This window comes from Pseudopodoces humilis, chromosome 8, assembly GCF_049639895.1.
Source record: "Pseudopodoces humilis isolate 2021_Gansu_Grassland_sample_001 chromosome 8, ASM4963989v1, whole genome shotgun sequence".
In the NCBI taxonomy this organism is placed as follows: Eukaryota; Metazoa; Chordata; class Aves; order Passeriformes; family Paridae; genus Pseudopodoces; species Pseudopodoces humilis.
Window position 1 is genome coordinate 379,935 of NC_142207.1, and position 20,348 is coordinate 400,282.

The following is a 20,348-nucleotide window of genomic DNA, read 5'->3' on the forward strand; positions in this document are numbered from 1 at the left end:
GTGTCATTTTATAAGGTTGAAAAAGTGAGCTAGAAAACATCAGAGTGGGGATCTCAGAGGATTTTCCCTTTATGCCTTCAGTCATTACAAACAGTGCCGGCTTTATCACACAGCTGTTGGGAATTTTTGCTTTGAATTTGGATTCCAGAAGCATAGTATGTCTGTGTGGCACAGAGTGAGCTGAGCTCTGGGTAGTCATTCCTGACTCTGCTCCCCCCAGGATTTTACATCCTTTTGGTTCCTCGTGCGCGTTTTCCTCGGTTTCCAAAGGCTGATGTTGCCCTTGCTCGACCTTTCCCTCCTCACAGCTGCCCTGGGTACCCAGCTGAGGAGCTTGGTGCCACCTCTTGTGCCACCATAGGCAGCCTCAAGGTCTGTTTGTAGCAAGTCACGTGGTGCTGTGCTATTGTGCATTGTTTTGTCTTTAAAAAGTTGTATCTGTAACATTAGGTGAATGGTAAATACATTATTGCTATTCAGATGTTAGAGTGAAAGAACTAATTTATTACTTTAATTAGTTTGTAGTGTACTTTACATTATTGTAATATGCAGTATTGAAATAATGAACTGAAAAAGTGTATTCATTCTGTTCAGCACAGCAATTTAATAATCCACTTGGCAAAACCTCCTCTAATAATACACGAACTGTGAAATGTACTTGAAATGCCAATTGTAATTAGAAACTTTCAGAACTTAATGTTGGCAGTGCTTGTCCTACTAAAATGAAAACTGTTTTGTGGAACAGGCACTGGGAGAGCCAGGTGTCAGTGTATTTTCAGTATTAATTTAACTACTAGGATTTTTTTTTAATATTTAAATAAAACATTTACTGTTGACACAGTAAAATATACCCTTCTGATTTTGAACTCATAGGAATGGAAGAATGCAATCAAGAACACATTAATTTATTTTTTTTGTGCAGTCTGTGGTCCCCGAGTGCTGCTGTAGTGAAGCAGAATTATTGTTTGGGAGGTTTTTTGTTCTGCAGCCCTGCATGACGCTGCCTCTGGAGATAAAAGCCGATGAACGCAGCAGGTTCCTTGGCTCACTTCAGCTGTAGGAACGCAGGCAAAGCAGCATCAGGTGGTCACTTTCAGCAGCAGAACACTGGAAGGCAGGAGATGCTCCCTGCAGAGCCCTGGTGCCGTGTTTCACGCCCAGGACGTGGGGCTGCGAGGAGCAGCAGGAGCAGCTGAGCCTGTCTGCTCTGTCCCACCACCAGCCAGAGCCCAGAGCCTCGCCTTTAACCCGGCACCAAAGGACAGGGCAGCTTTGGGAACCTCCCCTGCCACCTCTTGTGGGTGTGAGTTCCCCTGCCTGGTGCACAAAGTGCTGTGGGGCTGTGAGACCAGAACTGCTCTCAAGCACAGAGCATTTTAATGTTCAAACGTAGTATAAAATGTAAAATATACTGCTATTTGAATCACCTGGTTAATGTTGAATTTTTGTTACTTCTTACACTTCACTCTACCTCTGCTCCATTAAGAACATTTTTTCCTATATGATTTCAACTCTTCTTCTGGGAAAAGCCATGGCATAAGGCCAGCCTATAGAATTGTAGTCACATTTTATACATATTTTGCAAGCATTGTTTTTCTGGCTTTTACCAATGTTGGGGTTTTTTTGTTTGTTTTTTATGGGATTTTTTAAATTTTTTTTTTTTTTTTTTGGTATGGGGAGGTTGTTGCAAATATGTCCTTTTTTGTCACAATTATAATTTTTTTTAAAGGAAATTATTCTTCTTTTGCCCTAATGAAAGGGCATGGATTAGACAAACAAGGGAGTGAGCAGGGATAGTCTAAACTAATTTCATGTGCTAGGTACAGAAAATAATAACTGGGTATTGTGAACAAGTATGGTACAGTGAAACTCTCCTCTGGTATCCTTGTTATCCATTTTCCTGGTTTGCCTTGGGCTCATACATTTAAAATCCTAACTAAAGAATGAGAAAGTAGATTCAGAATTGAAGTTAAAAAAATGGAAAGCATGATCTACACCCTGAGGAAGTATATGTGTTAGTAGAGATTTAGGGCAGAGCAGGGAGCACTGCAGGAGTGAAGATACACACAGAGTTATTGGCCTATCACTTCTGTCTGGGGAACACTACTGTGTGATTAATGCTTTGTCAGCTTAGTGAGTTCTGAATTGATGCTTGGCTATGCTCACTTGTTTGTACATAACCTGTCAGAAATTGAGGTTGTGCCCCAATATTGATTTCTGACTGGGATCAAAAGGCTGTAACCAAAGAGCTGTGAGGAAACAACCCAGGACAGTGATCACGGTGTGTCACAGGGCTGGGGTGTCACATACACCACACAAACTGCTGCTAATAAAATGAATTGATAGGGGGGCTTGAGATGATTTCAGGACAGGTTAGTGTCTGTGTCTGCTCACTGCTTTGGTGAGGTTTGCTTCCTTCAGGCAGTTTTCATTGTCCCACACTCCCTGCAGGGTTTGCTCTGTTCTCCAGGGGCATTTCCAGGCACTGCTTCCCCTGAAATATCAGGGAAATGCAGTTCTTGTTGAGACCAATTTATGGCCTGGCCATACTAATGGCTGCAATGAAACAACCAAACAAGTCCCTGGTTAAAAGATAAATGAATATCCAGAGAAGACCACTAGAGGATCAGGAGAGTTCTCAGACATGGGGGGAACTGAAGCTGCATCATGAACTGCACCGGTGGCATTGACCTCGGTATTGGAGAGCATTTGAAAGAGTGGGAAGCAGGATGTAGGGAAATCCAGGCTTACAAAAAGCAATTTTTTTGTTACATAATCTGACTCTTACCTCATATCAGTTGAGAAAATCTGTAATGTTATTACAGAAGTTTAAAGCTCCTTCAAATGCTCCTGCAGCTTATCCCAGCTCCAATCTAAGTACACTTTTAGCAGATTTCATTCACTGCTTGTTGCTAGATTTTAAATCTTTCTATATATGGTTTTGCTTCAGTCTGTTTCAAAAGCAAGGTAGAAAGGATTGCATGTTCTTCTGATTAATTTTCAAAGCATTCCTTTTTGAGCTCATTAGCCTGGCAAGTGAAGGGTAACTGAAACAATTTAGCATTTTATTTTAGATTCTTAAACCATTAAACTGCATGAGCAGGCTGCTGGCAAAATCGCTCCGTGAAGATTTCAATTTGCACAGCCCTGGTGTCACAAGCTCCAAGTGAGGCTGAAGGGGCCTCTCCAGACCCCGAGGTCACCCCTGCCCAAGCAGGGTCAGGTACAGCTGGTGACCCAGGACCGTGTTGAGTCCAGGCTGAAACAGCCCCACAACCTCCCTGGCCCACATGTAGAGCTCATCCTGCCTCAGTAGGGAAGTGGTGAATGCACTGGAATTTCAGGTGTTTCATTCCGTGCCTGCAGTTTTCCTTCCTGTCACTGGGCACCTCTGTAAGAGCCTGGCTCTGTTCTCTTTGCAACTTCTCTATTTTCAGGTTATTTTCACGTTATCACTTTGCCTGCACTCCAGGAGAAGTCACAACATTATTCAGTGTATTTCAAAGAAAAAAGTATAATTGCTGCTTTAGCAAGAAGCAGGGCAAGCATGGCATCATTCAGAGATGCAGCTCTGAGAACCTTGGACCATGGGGACTGCTGGATTTCTAAACAGAACATCTTTTATAAGCACAACCAGAAGAATAAATAATCTTCAGACACAGCCAGTGAAATGCAGTAAAGGTGGATAAATGATAAGCATTTTAATATCTTTGTATTAAAGTGCTGTAGTGTAGAAAACCAGCTGAAAAATGGCTTCAACGCTTGTTCCTTAAAGGAATGCAGAGTTCTGTTAGTGCTTGACAAATCCATTACAAAAAGAACTGGCAAGCCAACAAAAAGGAGACATCATTAATCCTGCAGAAAGCAGCGTGCAAGAGATGAGCACACAACTGCTGGTGACAGCAGCGAGGCCAATCCCACCCTGGCTGGGACACTGCAGAGGAGCCACTGTCCCTGGCAGCTATGGGGACAGGCAGCAGTGCCTCTCCAGCCCACGGGAGAGGGGTGCCAGGCGTGCAGCACCCCGTGGGCTCTGGCCAGGGGCTCCCACGCTGGGCTGCACCAGCTGCAGCTGGCAGCCAAAGGAGCCAGCCCTGCGTGGAGGCAAGGCGCTGGGACAGGGGTGCCTGTGCTAAAGGCTGCGAGTGGACTCTGCTCTGCCCCTCTCGGTCTCCTGCCCTTCATAGGTTCTAAGTGCTGAAGGGAGATGTGAATTACTGAGATGGTTTTAGAAATTTTGCCTAAAACCTTTTCATATGGGATTTTATTGCATATTATGCCATCAGTTGGGAACTGCACATGAACATGCAGAAAGGTGGTGCTTGCTAAATGGTTGTGTTGTTGATAAGATTATAAATCTTACTTTGTAAGCAGATTACATGAGTTTCCTTCCCAGTCTCAGCTTTGCAGGATCAGTGTTACACAGTCTGCTGCAGGACTGTCTCTTCAACTGGCTCTTCCAGGTTCTACAGTGGAAAGCACAGCAGGAAGAAGCTGCTAAATTAGAAGCTGCTGTAGCTGCCAGAAGAAAAGAAAAGGAAGATGAGAGAGAAAGGCTACAGAGAGAACAGGAAACCGTTCGTAGAGCTCAGGATAAAGAGAAAGTATGAGAAACTTTTATACATTTTTGCATATATTAGTGTGTACCATTGCTTCTAAAATTTGTAACTGATCTCATAGCGCATGTATTCTTGTGAAGTACTGTGTATTGATGCAGGAATGGGCAAGTGGTTAGTCAGGTGTTGCTTAGTTCAGCTCTAAAGCTGCCTGATCTGACACACCAGGTATGTTATCCTACTGCATGGCTTAGGAAAGAAAGCCTCAGCAAGTCAGTGTGTCTGTCCCAAAACAAGCACAGGGGCACGGCAGGGTGTGAGTGCACAGCTCTGCGCTTGCAGCAGCTCAGCAGCCTCAGACAGCTGCCAGTGCTGCAGCTGGGTGCTGCAATGCAGCAGGGGAGCCCGGCAGCGCAGCGCCTGCAGCACAGCACGCGGCTGCAGGGACACCCCGGGGACAGCGTGCCCAGGGCTTGTGTGCTGACTCCTTGGAAATGGCTTGGATGCAACTTCATAGAAACTCAGAAATGCACTGTAGTGAAACCAGTGCTTTAGAAAATCAAGCTGTGTTTGTGTTGGCCTTTTTCCTTCAGCGATGGCAAAAATCCGTGTGGCTGTTTCACGGAGATTTTAGCTCTGAGTCCAGTGGCACAGAGGGACACTTAGGGAGGGTTTGTAGCTTAGGTCACGAGTAGCTTTGCTGCTGCTTCTCTTTTTGTTCCAGCTCGTTCTGTGCATTTGCCTTTGTACACATGGTGTTTGTAGTGGCAGGTGGCTCTGAAACCACAGGGAAGGAAGAGGCTTAGGGAGGCAGTGCTGACCCAACACCACCAATATTCATTTTATCTCTAAATATTCTGGTTGTGCAAACTTTTCTCTTGCTGTGTGTAATGTCTATATAGAGCAGCCCTCTGGAATAGCAGCTGTTTGGGGTCAGCAGTCACAGTTTCATTGGAGTATTTTACAACCTAAATCCTTAAAAGGGCTGATAACCTTGTACTACAGCTGCTTTTCTGGGGAATGCAAGCAGAATGGAAGTGGTAGTCTTCAGATTGTGATGGAAAAATTTATTCAAATTAGTGTTCACAGTCTGATTTTATTATTTTTGTTGTGGGGGCTCCACACCCTCTTGCCTTCCTAGTAAGTATTCTGTTAGCTTGTAGTGCTCTAAAATAGAAATTTTATTCTAAAAGGATCAAAATTGGAATCTCTAACGTAATGCTTTTCTTATTTGCTTTGTTCTCACTGCCTGGGCTTTGGAATGAGTGTTAATTTGTTTGCTGTATTTGTTCAAACTCTAGCTGAAAAAATACTGGGCTGAGAAAGAGCTCAAGTGGCAAGAACAGGAGGAAAGAGATCTACAACATCTGGAGAAGCTGAGAAAATTAATGGCTGAACAAGCAGCTAAAGACAGAGAAAGGTAAAAGAAATTAAATGTGAATACCTATAGTATCAATAGGATCTTCATATAATCTAATTTACTTTGATATCTTGTCTTTCTTTTTAAAAATAAATTAAGGATAAGTACATTTTTTTTCTTCCTGTTTGGCAAATGCTTCAAACTATATATGCAAACTGTAAGGTTGCATCCTAGGTGATTGTATCTTAGATGCAATTTACTTCAGTTTGAATTAATTCACATCCATCAAAATTTCAGATTATTGTAAGCACTAAACTGTCATAAAATGTAGCTGAGTAGTAAGACCTCCTATATTTTACTTTGCATAATGATTTATAATCAGGTTTGGTTTGTTTGAGGGGCAAGTGAAAGCTAGCCAGCAGCAGAACTGTAGGTTTAGTTCTGATTGTTGCAGTTTATAGCACAAATTATATACTCCTTTGAGCTTACTAAAATTTGGAGAGTAAGAAAATAATGCATGTTTTATTGTAGTTGAAGCAACTCTCTTGTCTCAATTTCTCTAAAGGCAAGTTCAAATTTGAAGGGCAAAAGGAGAGTAATTCTCCAAATGCAAAGCATGGCATTGGCAACTCCTGTAGAAGGACTAAAAGCAACATCCCAACAAATATCTATAGCTCCATAAGGAACACTGCACAATAGTCTAAAAATGCCTGCAGTGAAAGGTGGAGCAGCACAGTAGTGCTATGGGTAAAGTTCTGGAGTCACTGGTGTGAACCTCCAGCTTTATCCTTTGGAAGAAGGGTGTAAGTCTCAAGTTCTTTTTTTCTTTTTCCATTGACAAGACTGGGAGTGAGGTGTTTCTTTTAATGGAAAGGGTTATAGGAAAGATTTCTTCTGCCATACACAGATGTGAGAGAACATTTCTTCTTGGCAAAGCAAATGGGGGAGAATAAAGAGTACCAGGGCTATATAAAGCATGCTAGAGAAAATCTGCGGTCTAGACATGGAATCTGAAAGGTTAGCCAAGTTGTTTGAAAGAACAACTGACCAACCAAAACCCACCGAGAAACAAATCAAAAGGCAACAAAAACCAGCTCCCCTCCCCGAAAACCCAAACCAAGAATCTGCCACCAAAAGAGCACATTGAAAGGGAGAAGCCCCTTTGGCTCTCTGAGTGTTTGGACGGAGCAGCACGGCAGGGTACGGGGTGTCCAGGGGAGCTGGGAGCGCGGTGGGAGATGTGGCAGTGGCGGTGCACAGCGTTTCCCTGTGCTCACAGGGTGCAGCTCCGACGAGCCCTGCTGGAGCAGCGGCTGCTGGAGAAGAAGGAGCTGGCCCTGCTCCAGGCCCGGCAGCAGCAGGAGAAGGAGAAGCGCCTGGAAGCGCTGCGGCAGCGGGTGAGCTGGGCCCTGCCTGCAGGGCTTTCACTCTGCCACCAACACAGCCTGCCAGGGCAGGCAGGGGGAAAAGCAGCAATCTCTCAAAAGCAAATAAATGAACGAGGTAAAAGGCACTTCAGGGCTGACTAACAGTAGTTCTCTCCTCTTGTATAAATCCTTTGTACTTTCAGCTCTGACAACGGGAACATTATGACATTAAATTGTACTGGAGGAGCTGCTGATATCCTAGAGGAGATAGAGAAGGTTTTTTTCCAGGTTGGATGTGATATTTTTTCTGTGATTTTTTTCTGGGTTTTTTTTGTTTTAATAACCTTAAGTCTGCCTTAAATCTTAGGCAAGATTTATGAGTAATTTATATTCTTTTTAAATTCTGAAAACTTGCACACCTTGGATGACTTCAGAGATATTTGAGTCTCTGAAACTTTTGCATATTACTTTTAGACAGACACCCATAAAATGCTTACTAATGCTTGCAAATATCATGGTAAAAGTAGTGCTAGGGTTATTTTTTTCTACTGATGACTTTTGAAAGAGTAATTTTGCCTTAATTTACATTTCTGTATGTGATCTCCTTGTTTTTTCCTCCAAAGAAGCTGGTTGGTAGTTGTGGTCTGTTGAGCTCTTCCCACTGATTCAGTTCTCTTGCCAGAGTAGAAAATGCTTCTAAAGGGCCTTGGCCTAGGATGGTGATGCTCGCACTTCATTCTACTTCTCTGACCAACATTTATTCTCTGTTTCACACTAATGAAATGCTGCTTCATAAAGTATGTACATTCTTTTTATGGGTGGGGGGGGAAGGGGAAGAAGATCTTTACTGGAGTCATTTGGCCTGTGGATTTGGGCAGCCTGTAAATACAAAGATGACATTTTATTAAAGATATGGGTAAAAACATTATTGCACGCAATTTAAAGTAGTTTTTTTCTGATCTTAGCCATTGGGCTTCTGACTTTAGCTATTTTGCTCATACATCTTTCTGGATTTTTCCAAAGTAGTATTAGCCTGTATCTGAATATTTTAACACAAAGAAAGTAAAAAATGAAAAATATTAACTCTGTCATAATACAGTGTCTGGGAGTCTTTGATATTGATCTAGCCACAGGAAATTACACAGTTAAAGCAGATGCACTTCAAAAAAAACCCCAGAGTTGTATTATTTGGGGCATATCACTCAATGCTGTTGCACACAACTCTGTAAAAATTGTGAACTATCACCCTGAACAACTTTGTTTCCATTGGAATAAAAAGAAGGAAGTCTGGACTTGTGGTAATTGTGGGCATTGCAGAATTATGAGGCTGCTGGATCCTTGCAGTGCAGCTCAGTCAGTGTCTGTTGGAGAGCTCAGCCTGCTGCTGCTTCTCCCCAAACGTCCTTGCTGCGCCCAGGCCACCTCTGCAGCTGGGACAATCCTGTTCTCCAAGGCTGTGTTAGTGCTGACCACTGCTCTGGCCTTAGCTCTGCAGGGACAGAGTAATCCTTAATTCCTCCTGTGTCTTTAGGTTGCCATTGTTGCAAAATTAGATCCAGCCAGAGCAGTGGCTGACACGGTGGCGTCAAAAGCTCGCATGGGCGTTGGAAGCAAGGAGGAGTTTGAGCTGCAGCAGCCCCTGTTCAGGCTGCACACGTACAGTGAAGAGCAGGTAATGGGCTGGAATCCTGCTGGGGAAATGGAGCAGGAACTGAGCTAACCGTACTCGGGCTGCTGAGGAGGCTGCTCCCTCAATTTCACATGCACTCAAGGAACATCCTGATATCTTTTGATTCCCTCACTGTTCCCTATCTGCTCAGTCAATGCATTTCCAATTATTCCCACTCTGGAATCTGAAAGTTATTTACAAGAAGAGAAGAGCTATGGTACAATTCTGTGGTGTAAAAGCTTTCTTTTGATACTGAATAAGATGAAATTTAACGAAGTCAATAGCTAAAGTTGTCCATCTCTTCCCATTTTAGGACATTTTAAAGCTTCTCAGTTTGATAATGGAAAGATGTGAGTTTTGTTTGGTTATTAAAATTCCCCAAATCTGATCAATGTATGGGATTCTGACAAATCTTAACTTAAAATTTGGGTCCTATGCCTTAATTCTCAGCACACTCTTTCTGTTTCAGCTCCAGACAGGTTTGGTGCTGCTCAGGCTGCAGTATGTGATCCCTGCCCAGCACATCCCTGTGCTCCTTCCCAGTGCTGCAGGGCCTGTGGATCATGTTCCCAGTGCTGGTCTCCAGCAGCTCTGGGCACTGGGGAGGTGGTGCTGGAACTGGAAGCAACGTGTCCCTCCTCCTTGTGCTTCCAGTGCGGCCCCACTGCGGACTGTGGAACGGGGATTGGAAAGAGGCTTACAAATTTTGCCAGAAAAACTTCTGACAAATTTCAGAAGTAATTTCCCTGGGATTAATTGTCAATCTGACAAATGGAAGTGGCACTGCCATGTAAGCACAAGGTGACACTGTGAGAAAAATCATAAAGGCATTTGAAGCTCTTGGATTCCGTAGGAACATCAGGGAGGAGATTGGAGACTGTGCTGCACTTGGGGCTGTGTGCATGGAGAGCATGAGGGAGGGCAGCAGCTCCTCAGGGAGCTTTTGGCTTCTACTGATCATTGCTGTGGTTTTTTTAACAGGTCATTTCTGACCCCAGGCTCCGTGTTGAGCTCGCTCTCCGAGAAGCTGGACTGCATAAAACACTTTATGCAAGAGAGGTTTTGTCAAAACTTCCACCACTGAAGCTTCCAAGAAGAGACATGGAATCTACAGCTTTTAAAATGTAGAGTACCTCTCATCTGAGGGGCAGAGGAGCATCAGGGGTCTGGTCTGACCCACAAAATGCAAATCTTCAACAAATTCCCTTTGATTGTGTCCGAGAAGTGCTCAGTTGTCCGTGTGTGCAGCCATTCTAAAGCACTCCAGGCCCTTCTGAGCTGCCCTGCCTGCCGTGGCTCTGGAGAGCTTTGCTGCTGTGGTGTGACTGCCCATGTCCCTTTCGACTGGAGCTGGGGCACCTTGGAAGGGACTCCTCCACACAGCACAGGCAATCTGATGTGTAGCACCTTGAGTAGAAATTCTTGGGATCTAATTTGCAGCAGAAGTCCAAAATAGCTTTGCGCAGCAGTTACTTTATATTTTATTATTATATTATTATTTTATTACTATTACATGACTACATCTCACCATTATCTTTCCAGGTTACTTGAGAATTTGATTATTTTAGTTATAAAATCTTCACTGCCATGCCTGTTTCTAATATTCCTTGATTATGATGAGATGAAACTTAAACCTTTGTCTATATTTAGAAGGCAACTTGCTGCATCATATTTACTGCAAACCAGTCATACAATTTCATATTGTAGATTAGTCCCTCAGTATAAATTATAAATAGAGCTGGGATCTTTATTTCTTTATTTTCTGGTGTGACAGACTCGACTCCTGAGAGTGAGCAAAGGGTCAACCCAGGGGCAGCATAATCCCAGTGTTGCAGCTGAGTTTAGTGGGGAAATGCTGCAGAGCCTGCCCTTGTCTAGGGGAGAGACATCTTCTGGGCTCAGCTTCTGTGTGCTTGTACTAAAATTATGATTCTCTGTATATTTGTGTGTTTTATTTTTGTATCTCCTTTGGGGTAACTTGTTATTTTTCAAACACACTTGGCAACCTCACAACTGGCTGGATATTCCTGTGGGGAGACTGGCAGTGTTTTGCTGTGAGGAACAGACTGGCTGTGAGACAATTCCCAGAAAGGCATCATCCCAAACCTAGGCAGTAATTTTTTTTCCCTTGCCTTTAAAAGCAGATCTATAAGATAAATTTTGCACCACTGAAATTGAGATTATAGGTGTGATATTTTTTAAATACCAATATTAAACAATATGTTAATGAAAAAGAAAGTTTAAAGGAGCAGACATTGGTTTTGAAAGAGTGGGCACGTTTGTAGGCAGGGACTTATTGTTTTAATGTCTGTCATTCTCAGGGTGGAGACTGAGTAAAAGTCTATAGAAGTCTGGGCTACCTCAGTGCAACGGTAAGTCAGGGCCTTTAGTGATACAGTGAGGCCAGAATGAGGATTTTGGGGGGGATTTTCATGTAAGAGTGGAGCGTGGAGAACACGTGGGTCAGTAAAAGGGTATTTCACACATCACAACCAAGGCTGCTCATGCCAGAGAGCTCTGCAGACCTCTTGGCTGTTCCCCAGCCTGGCCAGACACCTTTCCTGCCCCTGTGGGAAGGAGGGAGGTGGATGTTCCACCCTACTTCATAATCCTCACCTTAGCATTGGTGGCAAGAGCTGATCAGAATCCTTCAAGAAATGGAGATGCTTATAATGACCTTGGTTTTCATGATACATCTTTCTACACTCAAACAAACAAACAAACAAAAAGAAATCTTCCAAGTTACACACATGAAAATAGTAATTTAAAAATGTTAATGGTAAATAGGCTTCTCAACCTGCACCACTTGCAGCCCTGCTTTGTGGGTTTGGCTGGGTAGGAGAGCCAGTTCAGAGCTCAGCTGTCTTTATGCCAGGATTGAAGCATGGGCAGTTCATTCTCAATTGTACTTTTTATAAAGTTTGATGAGACTTCCTCTGTGAAAATTAAGGTATTTGGTTTCAAGATAGACTATTTATTTGTGAATTTTGGTGGTGAGAAAAGTGTCTTCAATGTTAACCGGTGCTTGAAGGTCAGCTCCTCAGCTCACCACGGCTGGGTGCTGTAGTGTCCCCTCTCCTACTCAAACTCTGTCATGTGCCTGTTTGTGACATCTTTAAATACTGTAGGAATGAAAATCTGAACGGCCTTTTTAACAGCAGTAACAATACTGGGCACAAATATGGGTTAATTTTTCATGTAATTTACTTAGGTTTTGTCTTTATGCTCAAAGCAAAGGGATCTCCTTCCTGGAAAATCGCTGTGGGCAGGAGTGCCCTTAACAGGACAGTCCTTTAGGGCGGCTGAGCCAGGAGTGAGGAACCTGCAGCTCTGTTCCACAGCCTGAATTTCTGGTCAGTGCAGATCGTGTCCCATGTGCGGTTCCAGCCGCGCTCAGGCCGGCAGCTCCCGCCCCGCGGTGTCCGCTGGCTGCGGCCGCTCCTGCCCGGAGCTCTCCGGTTCCCGGAGCAGGGTCCGTGATCCGGGCCGGGCCCGGAGCTCTCCCGTTCCCGGAGCAGGGTCCGTGGGCCGGGCCGGGCCCGGAGCTGTCCCTCTCCCGGCGCGGAGCCCCGTGCCTGGGCCGTCACCGTCAGGCCGTGGGGAAAAGTCCCAGGCGCTTGCGGATGAAGGCGGCGATCAGGCGCTGCGGCCGCTGCTGGTACTCCCACAACACCTCGTGGGACGCCCGGATCTGGTCCCCCTCCAGCCGGTCCAGGAGCGCCACGCAGACGACGGCGGCTGCAGGAGAGCGGAGCTCGGTCACCTCACGGCCCGGCCCCGCGAGCAGAGCAGCGCCCCCGCGCCGGCCCTGCCGCCCTCCCGCCCTGCCCTGCCGCCCTGCCCTGCCGCCCTGCCCCGCCGCCCTGCCCTGCCGCCCTGCCGCCCTGCCCTGCCGCCCTGCCGCCCTGCCCTGCCGCCCTGCCGCCCTGCCGCCCTGCCCTGCCCTGCCCTGCCCTGCCCTGCCCTGCCCTGCCCTGCCCTGCCCTGCCCTCCCGCCCTGCCCTCCTGCCCTCCTGCCCTCCTGCCCTCCTGCCCTCCTGCCCTCCTGCCCTGCCCTCACGGCTCCCCCGCCGGCCCTCCAGGCCTTCCTGCCCGGCCCTGCTGCCCGGCCCTCCCGGCCGGAGTCGGGCAGCGCGGCTCCGCCGCCCCGGGCTCTGCTCCTCAAACCCCCCAGGGACTGCGCCACACGGCCGGGACCTGCTGTAGGGCCAGGAGGGGTGTGAGGGGAGCAAGCTGTGCGTTTGTCCAGCATGCACTCGGGTCTTCTAATGCTTGGCTTTTATTGAGCTATGAAAATTGCTTTAGCGTCCTTTTCTAGATAAAGTAATTAAGGATGTGTGTTTGGCTTTCTGTCACTGAACAGGACCCTTAGAGGGGGTTAAGCCCGGGCGTGGGGAGGAGGTGGAAGTGACAGGACTCACCTTTGAGGCCACACAGTCCACACAGGGCAGCGAATGCTGCGGACTCCATCCCAATATTCCTCACGCCAGCGTCATAAGCCCTCCTTAAGTACTCCAACTTTTTTTCACTGGAAAAAGAGCATAATGCACCATCTAATCTCCCCTGACCTGGAAAGGAAGCAGAGAACCATCACTGTTGGCTGTGCATGGGGTCATGGGACACAGGGCCTAAGTGCAAATGGGAAGTCCAGCAGTGCCCACATTCTGTCTGAGGCCCACACAGTTTTCCTATGAGCAGCTGGTTTATTTGTATTCCCCTCACTGTTAAAGCCAGCGTGATGCATCTCTGTGTAGGGGAGAGAATGCTGCAGGTTTCAGCACTGGTAGAAGGTCGAGTCAGCCCACAGCTGGGAGGTACCAGGGGATGCTGTGCTCTGAGGGACAGGCCATTGCTGCATATCCGTTGTGAAGGCCTGCCAGGTTAAATCCCAAAAATGCCAGCTGACTGTAGAAGAGGTACGACAAGCTGTGCCAAATGGGAACACTGAAGAGAAGAAACCCCTTTAATGTGGGTTTAATTTTTCTGCAGGTGCTGCTGTGGATGGAAGCTGGAGCTGCTTGCAGAGGCATTCCTGCTGTGGGCAGCACCGGTGCTGGTCGGGGAGCTGGTCCCAGGGCACTGGTGCTCCCCCAGTGCAGCTGCAGGTACCGCTGCAGGCAGGACTAACGCTGGGTTCAGTGGGGGCAGGCACCCCGACCCTCTCCTCTCACCCCTCAGGGGCTCTGGCTGTTCTGCCCCATGCAGCTCCTCCTCTCGCAGTGGCTGAATGCCGTGGAGCAGGAAAATGCTCACCTGTGGCTGGGCCAGCCTGGGACTGCCCTTCAGTTTATTGCTGCTCCTGCTTTAATCCTCTCAAATGGCTTTTTGTTTAAATAAAATATGGACTTGAGCAATACACAGATGGCTGCATCTGCAAGCAGATCTAAAGGTTTATAAATAGCGCTCAGATTATTAATTCTTCATTTATTATGTTTCATCTACTCTGCAATCAACATTTAATTTTGCAAAGGAAACGGTTCCAGAGTAACCAAAGTTTGTTTATGGAAATCTCACAGGCAACCTAATGTTTTCCTAGTGTTTGGTAGTTCTGAAGTGACATCTTGCTGTAGGGGAGCAGCTTGGCAGCAAACTCAGCAAGGTGCAAACAGAGGTACTGTGTGGTACTGTGTGTTCTGAGGGTACCCCTGCTCTGCCTGGGCCCCCAGCCCCACGTGGCTCTCTGCCTGCAGTGCTCCTGGGGCCTGGGTTCCCTGGATAGCTTTGTCCAAGGAAGAGGGAAAGACTTGGCATGACATGTGGTGGGGAAGGACAAAGCAGGTTTTACCTTCGTAGAAGTCGTAGGTGCACATGGTATGGCCAATGAGCGTGGGGAAGTCGGGAATGTCCCTGCTGCAGGCGAGTAGTTCCTCCGCAAGGTCCTTGTCCAGCTCGGTGCTCCGCACCACCACATCGTCCAGCACCACCTGCTCAAAGCGTGGCTGGAAGGAGGAGTCCACGGCTGTGTCAGTGATCACAACAGACCCGGCCTCGATCCCTGTGGAAATGGAAGAGCTCATAACACCTGTGTCCTGCTGCCAAACTTCAGCACAATAGGAAGATCCAAGAGATCTGTGTGTGCTTGTGGGGCTCTTCAGTGAGTAAAGGTATCAGAGAATAATTGAAATTCATGGAGTACAGGTGTAGAAGTAAAATGTACAGAATCAGCACAAGTAAGTGATTGTGAGAATGTGCTGAGTGACAGGAGTTCAGCTGCTTCTGGCTGTCAGAGATCGTGTACCCCCCACCAACTTGTGCAGGCGTGGGCAGCACCACTGCCTCAGCCAGGGGACATGGATTCATTTGGGCCACCACTAACCCATGCTTTCTGTTTGGAAAGTGACACCTGGCTGTAGTGGAATCAAGGCCTTTGTACACTCTGAGAATGTGCACTCTGCCAAGCCACTCACTACAAGTTTTCTGGGTTTAACCCAAAACAAAATACCGTGTTTGATATTTAGTGACCTGATAAAATGCTGCAGTTCAGAACTGCAGGACCTATTGCTGAGAGTTCTTTTTAACAATAGCTCTTTTGTTCTGAAGAAAGACCATGAATCGCTTACCTAAGCCCCCAGAAGTACCGATGCGTATAATAGTAACGTCCCGGCATTTTGCATGGTGCAGCAGTTTGATCAGCTCATGAAGCATAATGGAAATGGAAGGGATGCCCATTCCATGCTGTTGGAAGGAGAGGAAAGAGAAACATCAGTCCCCAGAAGGCTGCAGCAGGTGACAGGTACATGATTGCAACGAGCTCAGGGTTATGCTGTGCCCTCTTCTGCTGGTGATGCCAATAGCAATTTTTTTGAGGGGGAAGAGACATCTTGGGGTCTTTTTAACCTCTTTTCCTCCCCTTGATGCATTAAAGGCTCCTCAAGTCAGTAGAGCTGGTGTTCATCCCCGGGGACCCTGTGTGGGCACACAGATGGTGCCTGTCCTTCAAGGAAGGTCCACAAATACATCCCAACATCTGAATGCTCCAAGACCTTCCCCATGCATTGCCAATCCTTACACCACATGCTGACTCGCACTTTGCTGTGTCCTGCTCATGCTCTGGAAGTGGTGAATTTCAATGAGGACAACCTGAGCTTGTCCATGTGCCTTCCAGCCTGTCCTCACCCCGTGCTGGAGCCATCTCTGCTACGTTGCTGGGCACAAAGAACAACGGGAGGGTTTGTGTCCCTCGGTGAGGCAGGCTTCAGGGTCAGGTGTTTGCTGTGTGCCTTGCAGACTGCTTGTCCCTCTTCCTGGCTCAGATTCCCTGCCCTGCTGCCCTTCTGTTCCCAGCACCTGCCTGGCTACTGGCTCCCCACTGCTGGCACTGGCTTGTTCCCATCCTCCACGGACCGTGCAGCCCCACTCCCACCTCTGCTGCTGCTGCTGCTGCTGCTGGCAGATGTCCTGCAGGCCTGGAGCTGCTGGGGCTTCTGATACATCTGCCCAGTGCTCCCTTGCTTGGTCATCTGCCTTCTGCTCCACTGCTAGACCAACATCCTTTTCCTAGCTTAACTTTTAAGTACAAAAAGTGTTTGGTGCTGTGGAGTTTGGTTTTTCGTCTTGAAAATGCCTCATATCTTTTGGTTTAGCTGTCATCTTCAAACACCTGAAGGAAGCATGTATGGAAGCTCCATTGGTTAAGGTACACAGCCAACAAAAACAACAGTTTTTGTGTTGCTTTGTCTCCTTTCTCTTGTCTGTGAGACCAATGCTCTGTTTGCCTTGTATCATGTTTTAAATATGAAACCTTTTTACATGTTGTTATTCTGGAACATCAGCCTGGCTTATTCACCAATGCCTAAAAAATTTATTCTCATTGTAAATATTCAGAGCTGGAATCTGTGTTCCTGCCCCCGTATGTTTGAGCTCAGTTGTGTTTCTAAGCAACTTGCAGAAGCCTGATGTTGGCAGCTGCTCTGCATGATGCTTCTCAGGGCGGCCATGTGCTCTGCCCCGTGTCCCCTCCTGCACTGGCCAAAGCTGGTGCACTGCCACAAGCTCAGGGAGGATTTCCTTCTGGCTGTGTCACTGCTGCTGCCAGGCTGGGGAACAGCAAATCTTGTGGTGGTTCTCCCCCTTGGATCCCTTCAGACTCATTCCCTCAGGCTTGATTTCCTTCGTCAGGATTGGTTTGGTTTTGTCAGAGGAACAAAACATGATCTCTGTTGTGTGAATGATTCCATTTCCTGTGAGTCACATTTCAGACTAATCTTGTGCCTGAAGAAATGGTGTCAGGACCAAGCCTTTGGGTGGGAGTGCTCCCCAGCACAGCCTGTGTTTGCTTTTTCCTCTGTTCAGTACCAAAAATCCTGCTCTAAAACAATAATCAATAATAAGGCCAGTTTTTTCTTTTAGAGCTTGTATCAACATGATACTCCCAGCAACGTTTCATGGTTCATGTGTGGTGAGAAGTGGTTTTGCCTCCCAAAGTGAGCTGAGCAGAACATGTGCACGTCTGTTGTTAATGCGGCACTTTCCAAACGGAGAGCGCACGTGCTGGGGAATGCTCTTCAAGCAGAAGCAGCTCTGCCATGGCTGAGAGTGCCAGTAGTGGCTGAGGAGTGGAAAGAGGCAAAAAGCTGCTGGGGGATGCAAAGGCATGTGAGGGAGAGGTCGTGTGAGCCCTGGGCCAGTGGCCAGGGCAGACGGGCCCCGTAGCTGTGGGACCCACAGCAGCACCAGCAGCACCAGCAGCACCAGCAGCAGCACCAGCAGCACCAGCAGCACCAGCAGCACCAGCAGCAGCACCAGCAGCAGCACCAGCAGCACCAGCAGCACCAGCAGCAGCACCAGCACCAGCAGCACCAGCAGCAGCACCAGCACCAGCACCAGCAGCACCAGCAGCAGCACCAGCAGCACCAGCAGGAGCACCAGCAGCAGCACCAGCACCAACAGCAGCACCAGCAGCACCAGCAGCACCAGCAGCAGCACCAGCACCAGCAGCACCAGCAGCAGCACCAGCACCAGCAGCACCAGCAGCACCAGCAGCAGCACCAGCAGCAGCACCAGCAGCACCAGCAGCACCAGCAGCACCAGCAGCAGCACCAGCACCAGCAGCACCAGCAGCACCAGCAGCAGCACCAGCAGCAGCAGCACCAGCAGCAGCACCAGCACCAGCAGCACCAGCACCAGCACCAGCAGCACCAGCAGCAGCCCTGGTTGGCCCCGGAGCACGGTGTGGAACTCACGCTGATGGAGAGCACGGGCCCTGCCCGGTACATGGCGTAGCGGTCCGACCCTGCACAGATGTCAGCCACGTCCTCCCCGTCACCCGCCAGGCCCAGCTCCCGCTGCATGAACTGCGCAAACGCCCTCATCCTGTTCGGGCTGCCGCCAACGCAGACAAACTGCAGGGGAAATATCAGTGTGTTGGCACTTACAAAAGTACAATATCAGTGTTGGTACCGAGCTGGAACATGGACCACGAGTCAGCCCGAATGTGGTGGTGGTGGCTGTGCCAGCTACATCGTCCCAGAGAAAGCAGCGGGATGCTGCTTCCTCCTCCTCCTCCTCCTCCTCCTCCTCCTCCTCCTCATCATCATCAGTCAAGGGACATTGGAACGACTGAGGGTCACAAAACCAGGAGCTAATGTGAAACCCAGGCTGTCACTGGCAGGGTGGTGAGTACCCTGGGTCAGGGCAGCCATACAGCTGCACATGATAGGTACAGCTAGATACACTTAGGTAGCAAGATACACTTGGGTATCAGTCCTAGGCAAGAAAATCCAAAATAAATCAGCAAATTTGAGCTGGTAGTATCACCACTGAAAGCAAAGCAAACCCAAATTGGTTAATTTATTCTATGAACAAGGCTGACTGCAATTAGTGAGCACTATTGATGGCACAGAGGCCATAAAGTCAGGGAGTAAAAAGGACAAATTTTACATATTAAAGGAAAATATTCTTGCTGAAGGCAGGAGGAGGATGAGTGTGTAGCTGCCAGGGCAATGCTGCTGATCCTGCTGCCAGGGTGCAGGGCAGCAGGAGCCCACGCTGTGCTGTGCCAGCCTGCTCTGGCCCTGGGCACCAAGGCTCTTCCCCCACAGGAGTAGGGAAAGACTCTGGTTTGACGTGAAAGAGAATGCCATCGTGACAAGTCAGTTTTGACAGCAGGTCTCAGCCAAAAATGATGACATCCTCTTTCCCTTGTCTCTAGTACACGATGATCAAGATGCTTTGGACAAATGCCCCCCCTGTCCTCCAACATGGAGCCAAAATCAGGTTTTACAGAGCTACAGGTTTTTAAAAGGGTAATTTTTTGTTGTAATTTCTGCCCAAACAAACCAGGACAGACAACCTCTTTGCCCAGGCTGCTTTGCTGCTGAGTCCCTTAGCTGAGCAGCCAGACCCCACCCCGCGGGAGCTTTGGCAGCAGCGGGGCCCTGGCGCGGGCTGGTAGCACCATGGGATGCCCAGCTGGAGAGCCTGTGCAGGGGGCAGCTGCTGCCTTGCTTTTGGACCTGCTCTTTACCTTTATGTCCCCAAACATTGCTGGCAGGTTGTGTGTCTTGGTTCCCAAGTCCAAGTGGTACAGGACGTCCTCCTCCATCAAGTCCAGGTGTGGGTTTCTAACAAGGACAAGCCCACTCCTGCAGGGAGACAAGGGGGAGATGGGTTGGGGCACCAGGCAGTGCCCACAGGGAGGGGGACAGGCAGTAGTGGGCACAGGGCAGTCTGGAAGTTCCACAAGCCCTGGTGTTGGACAAGGGATGGTACAGGGACAAGGGACAAGCCAGCTGTGTGTGGTGTTTGGACCAGCTGCTTCAGGTAACCTCTTTGACATGTCTGTTATTATATTTATGTATTTGGCAAAAAATATGTCTCTATGTATCAATTTTGTCAATGGCAACCTTAGCTCTTTCCTTCGTAGGGTTTTGCCAGCAATGTCCAGGGGTGATGTACTGTGCTATTTTCTATGTGACAGTTTACTAAGCTCTTAGCAAACCAGGATTTCAGCTTGTCCCAAATAACTGCCTGGCAGGCTGAGTGCAGACACTGCAGGCAGCCAGAGACCAGCTTGCTATCCCTTTCCACCTGCTGTAAGAGATGGGAAGCAACAAACAATGCAGGTTAGTTTTATAAATGAGCCTTAAACTAAACCTTTCTTCTCTTATTAAAACAAATGCAGACGTTCCCCTGTTACTCACCCCGAGTAACCTGTTGTTTCAGTCATAGCGGCTCCACCAGAGTCAGCTGAAAGCGATACCCTGCCAACAAGGTAAGGAAAACACTGCCTGTGTCCTCAGCTGTGGAGGTTTAGAGCTCAGAAGAGGTTTCAAGGGGCTCTGCAGGGGCTTAAGTACCTCCTGTGTTTTGTGCACTCCCAAGGTCAACAGTGGCCAGTGTCCCCCTGCCCCTCCCGTGTTCGCTCGGGTGCCAAGGCTCCTCCTCGGCTGGCACGG

General features: G+C 48.0%; 2 protein-coding genes across 4 annotated transcripts in view; one reads left to right on the forward strand and one right to left on the reverse strand.

Moving 5' to 3' along the window:
- Positions 1-12,026, forward strand: part of CCDC148 (coiled-coil domain containing 148) — a 44,416-nt gene extending 32,390 nt beyond the window's left edge. Inside the window, exons 11-15 of one of the 2 annotated variants that reach the window (XM_005519570.3) lie at positions 4,464-4,604; positions 5,858-5,976; positions 7,196-7,313; positions 8,815-8,955; positions 9,934-12,026. In XM_005519570.3, coding sequence (XP_005519627.2) covers positions 4,464-4,604; positions 5,858-5,976; positions 7,196-7,313; positions 8,815-8,955; positions 9,934-10,080 — 666 coding nt within the window. In that variant the 3' untranslated portion in view covers positions 10,081-12,026. The remainder of the gene's footprint in view (positions 1-4,463; positions 4,605-5,857; positions 5,977-7,195; positions 7,314-8,814; positions 8,956-9,933) is intronic. The other variant, XM_088058871.1, reaches the window with a different exon arrangement.
- Positions 12,027-12,401: 375 nt separating this feature from the next.
- Positions 12,402-20,240, reverse strand: UPP2 (uridine phosphorylase 2). 2 transcript variants are annotated; one of them, XM_005519940.3, is made up of 7 exons: positions 20,094-20,240; positions 19,418-19,535; positions 18,135-18,293; positions 15,513-15,627; positions 14,738-14,947; positions 13,374-13,520; positions 12,402-12,690 (listed from the first exon to the last, which is right to left on the reverse strand). In XM_005519940.3, the coding sequence occupies exons 1-7, from the start codon at positions 20,117-20,119 to the stop codon at positions 12,542-12,544; spliced, it is 924 nt and encodes a 307-aa protein (XP_005519997.2). In that variant the 5' UTR covers positions 20,120-20,240; the 3' UTR covers positions 12,402-12,541. The 2 variants fall into 2 exon arrangements, with proteins under 2 accessions (XP_005519997.2, XP_014104980.2); XM_014249505.2 differs by lacking the exon at positions 19,418-19,535 and having other exon boundaries at positions 20,094-20,217.
- Positions 20,241-20,348: the final 108 nt, after the last annotated feature.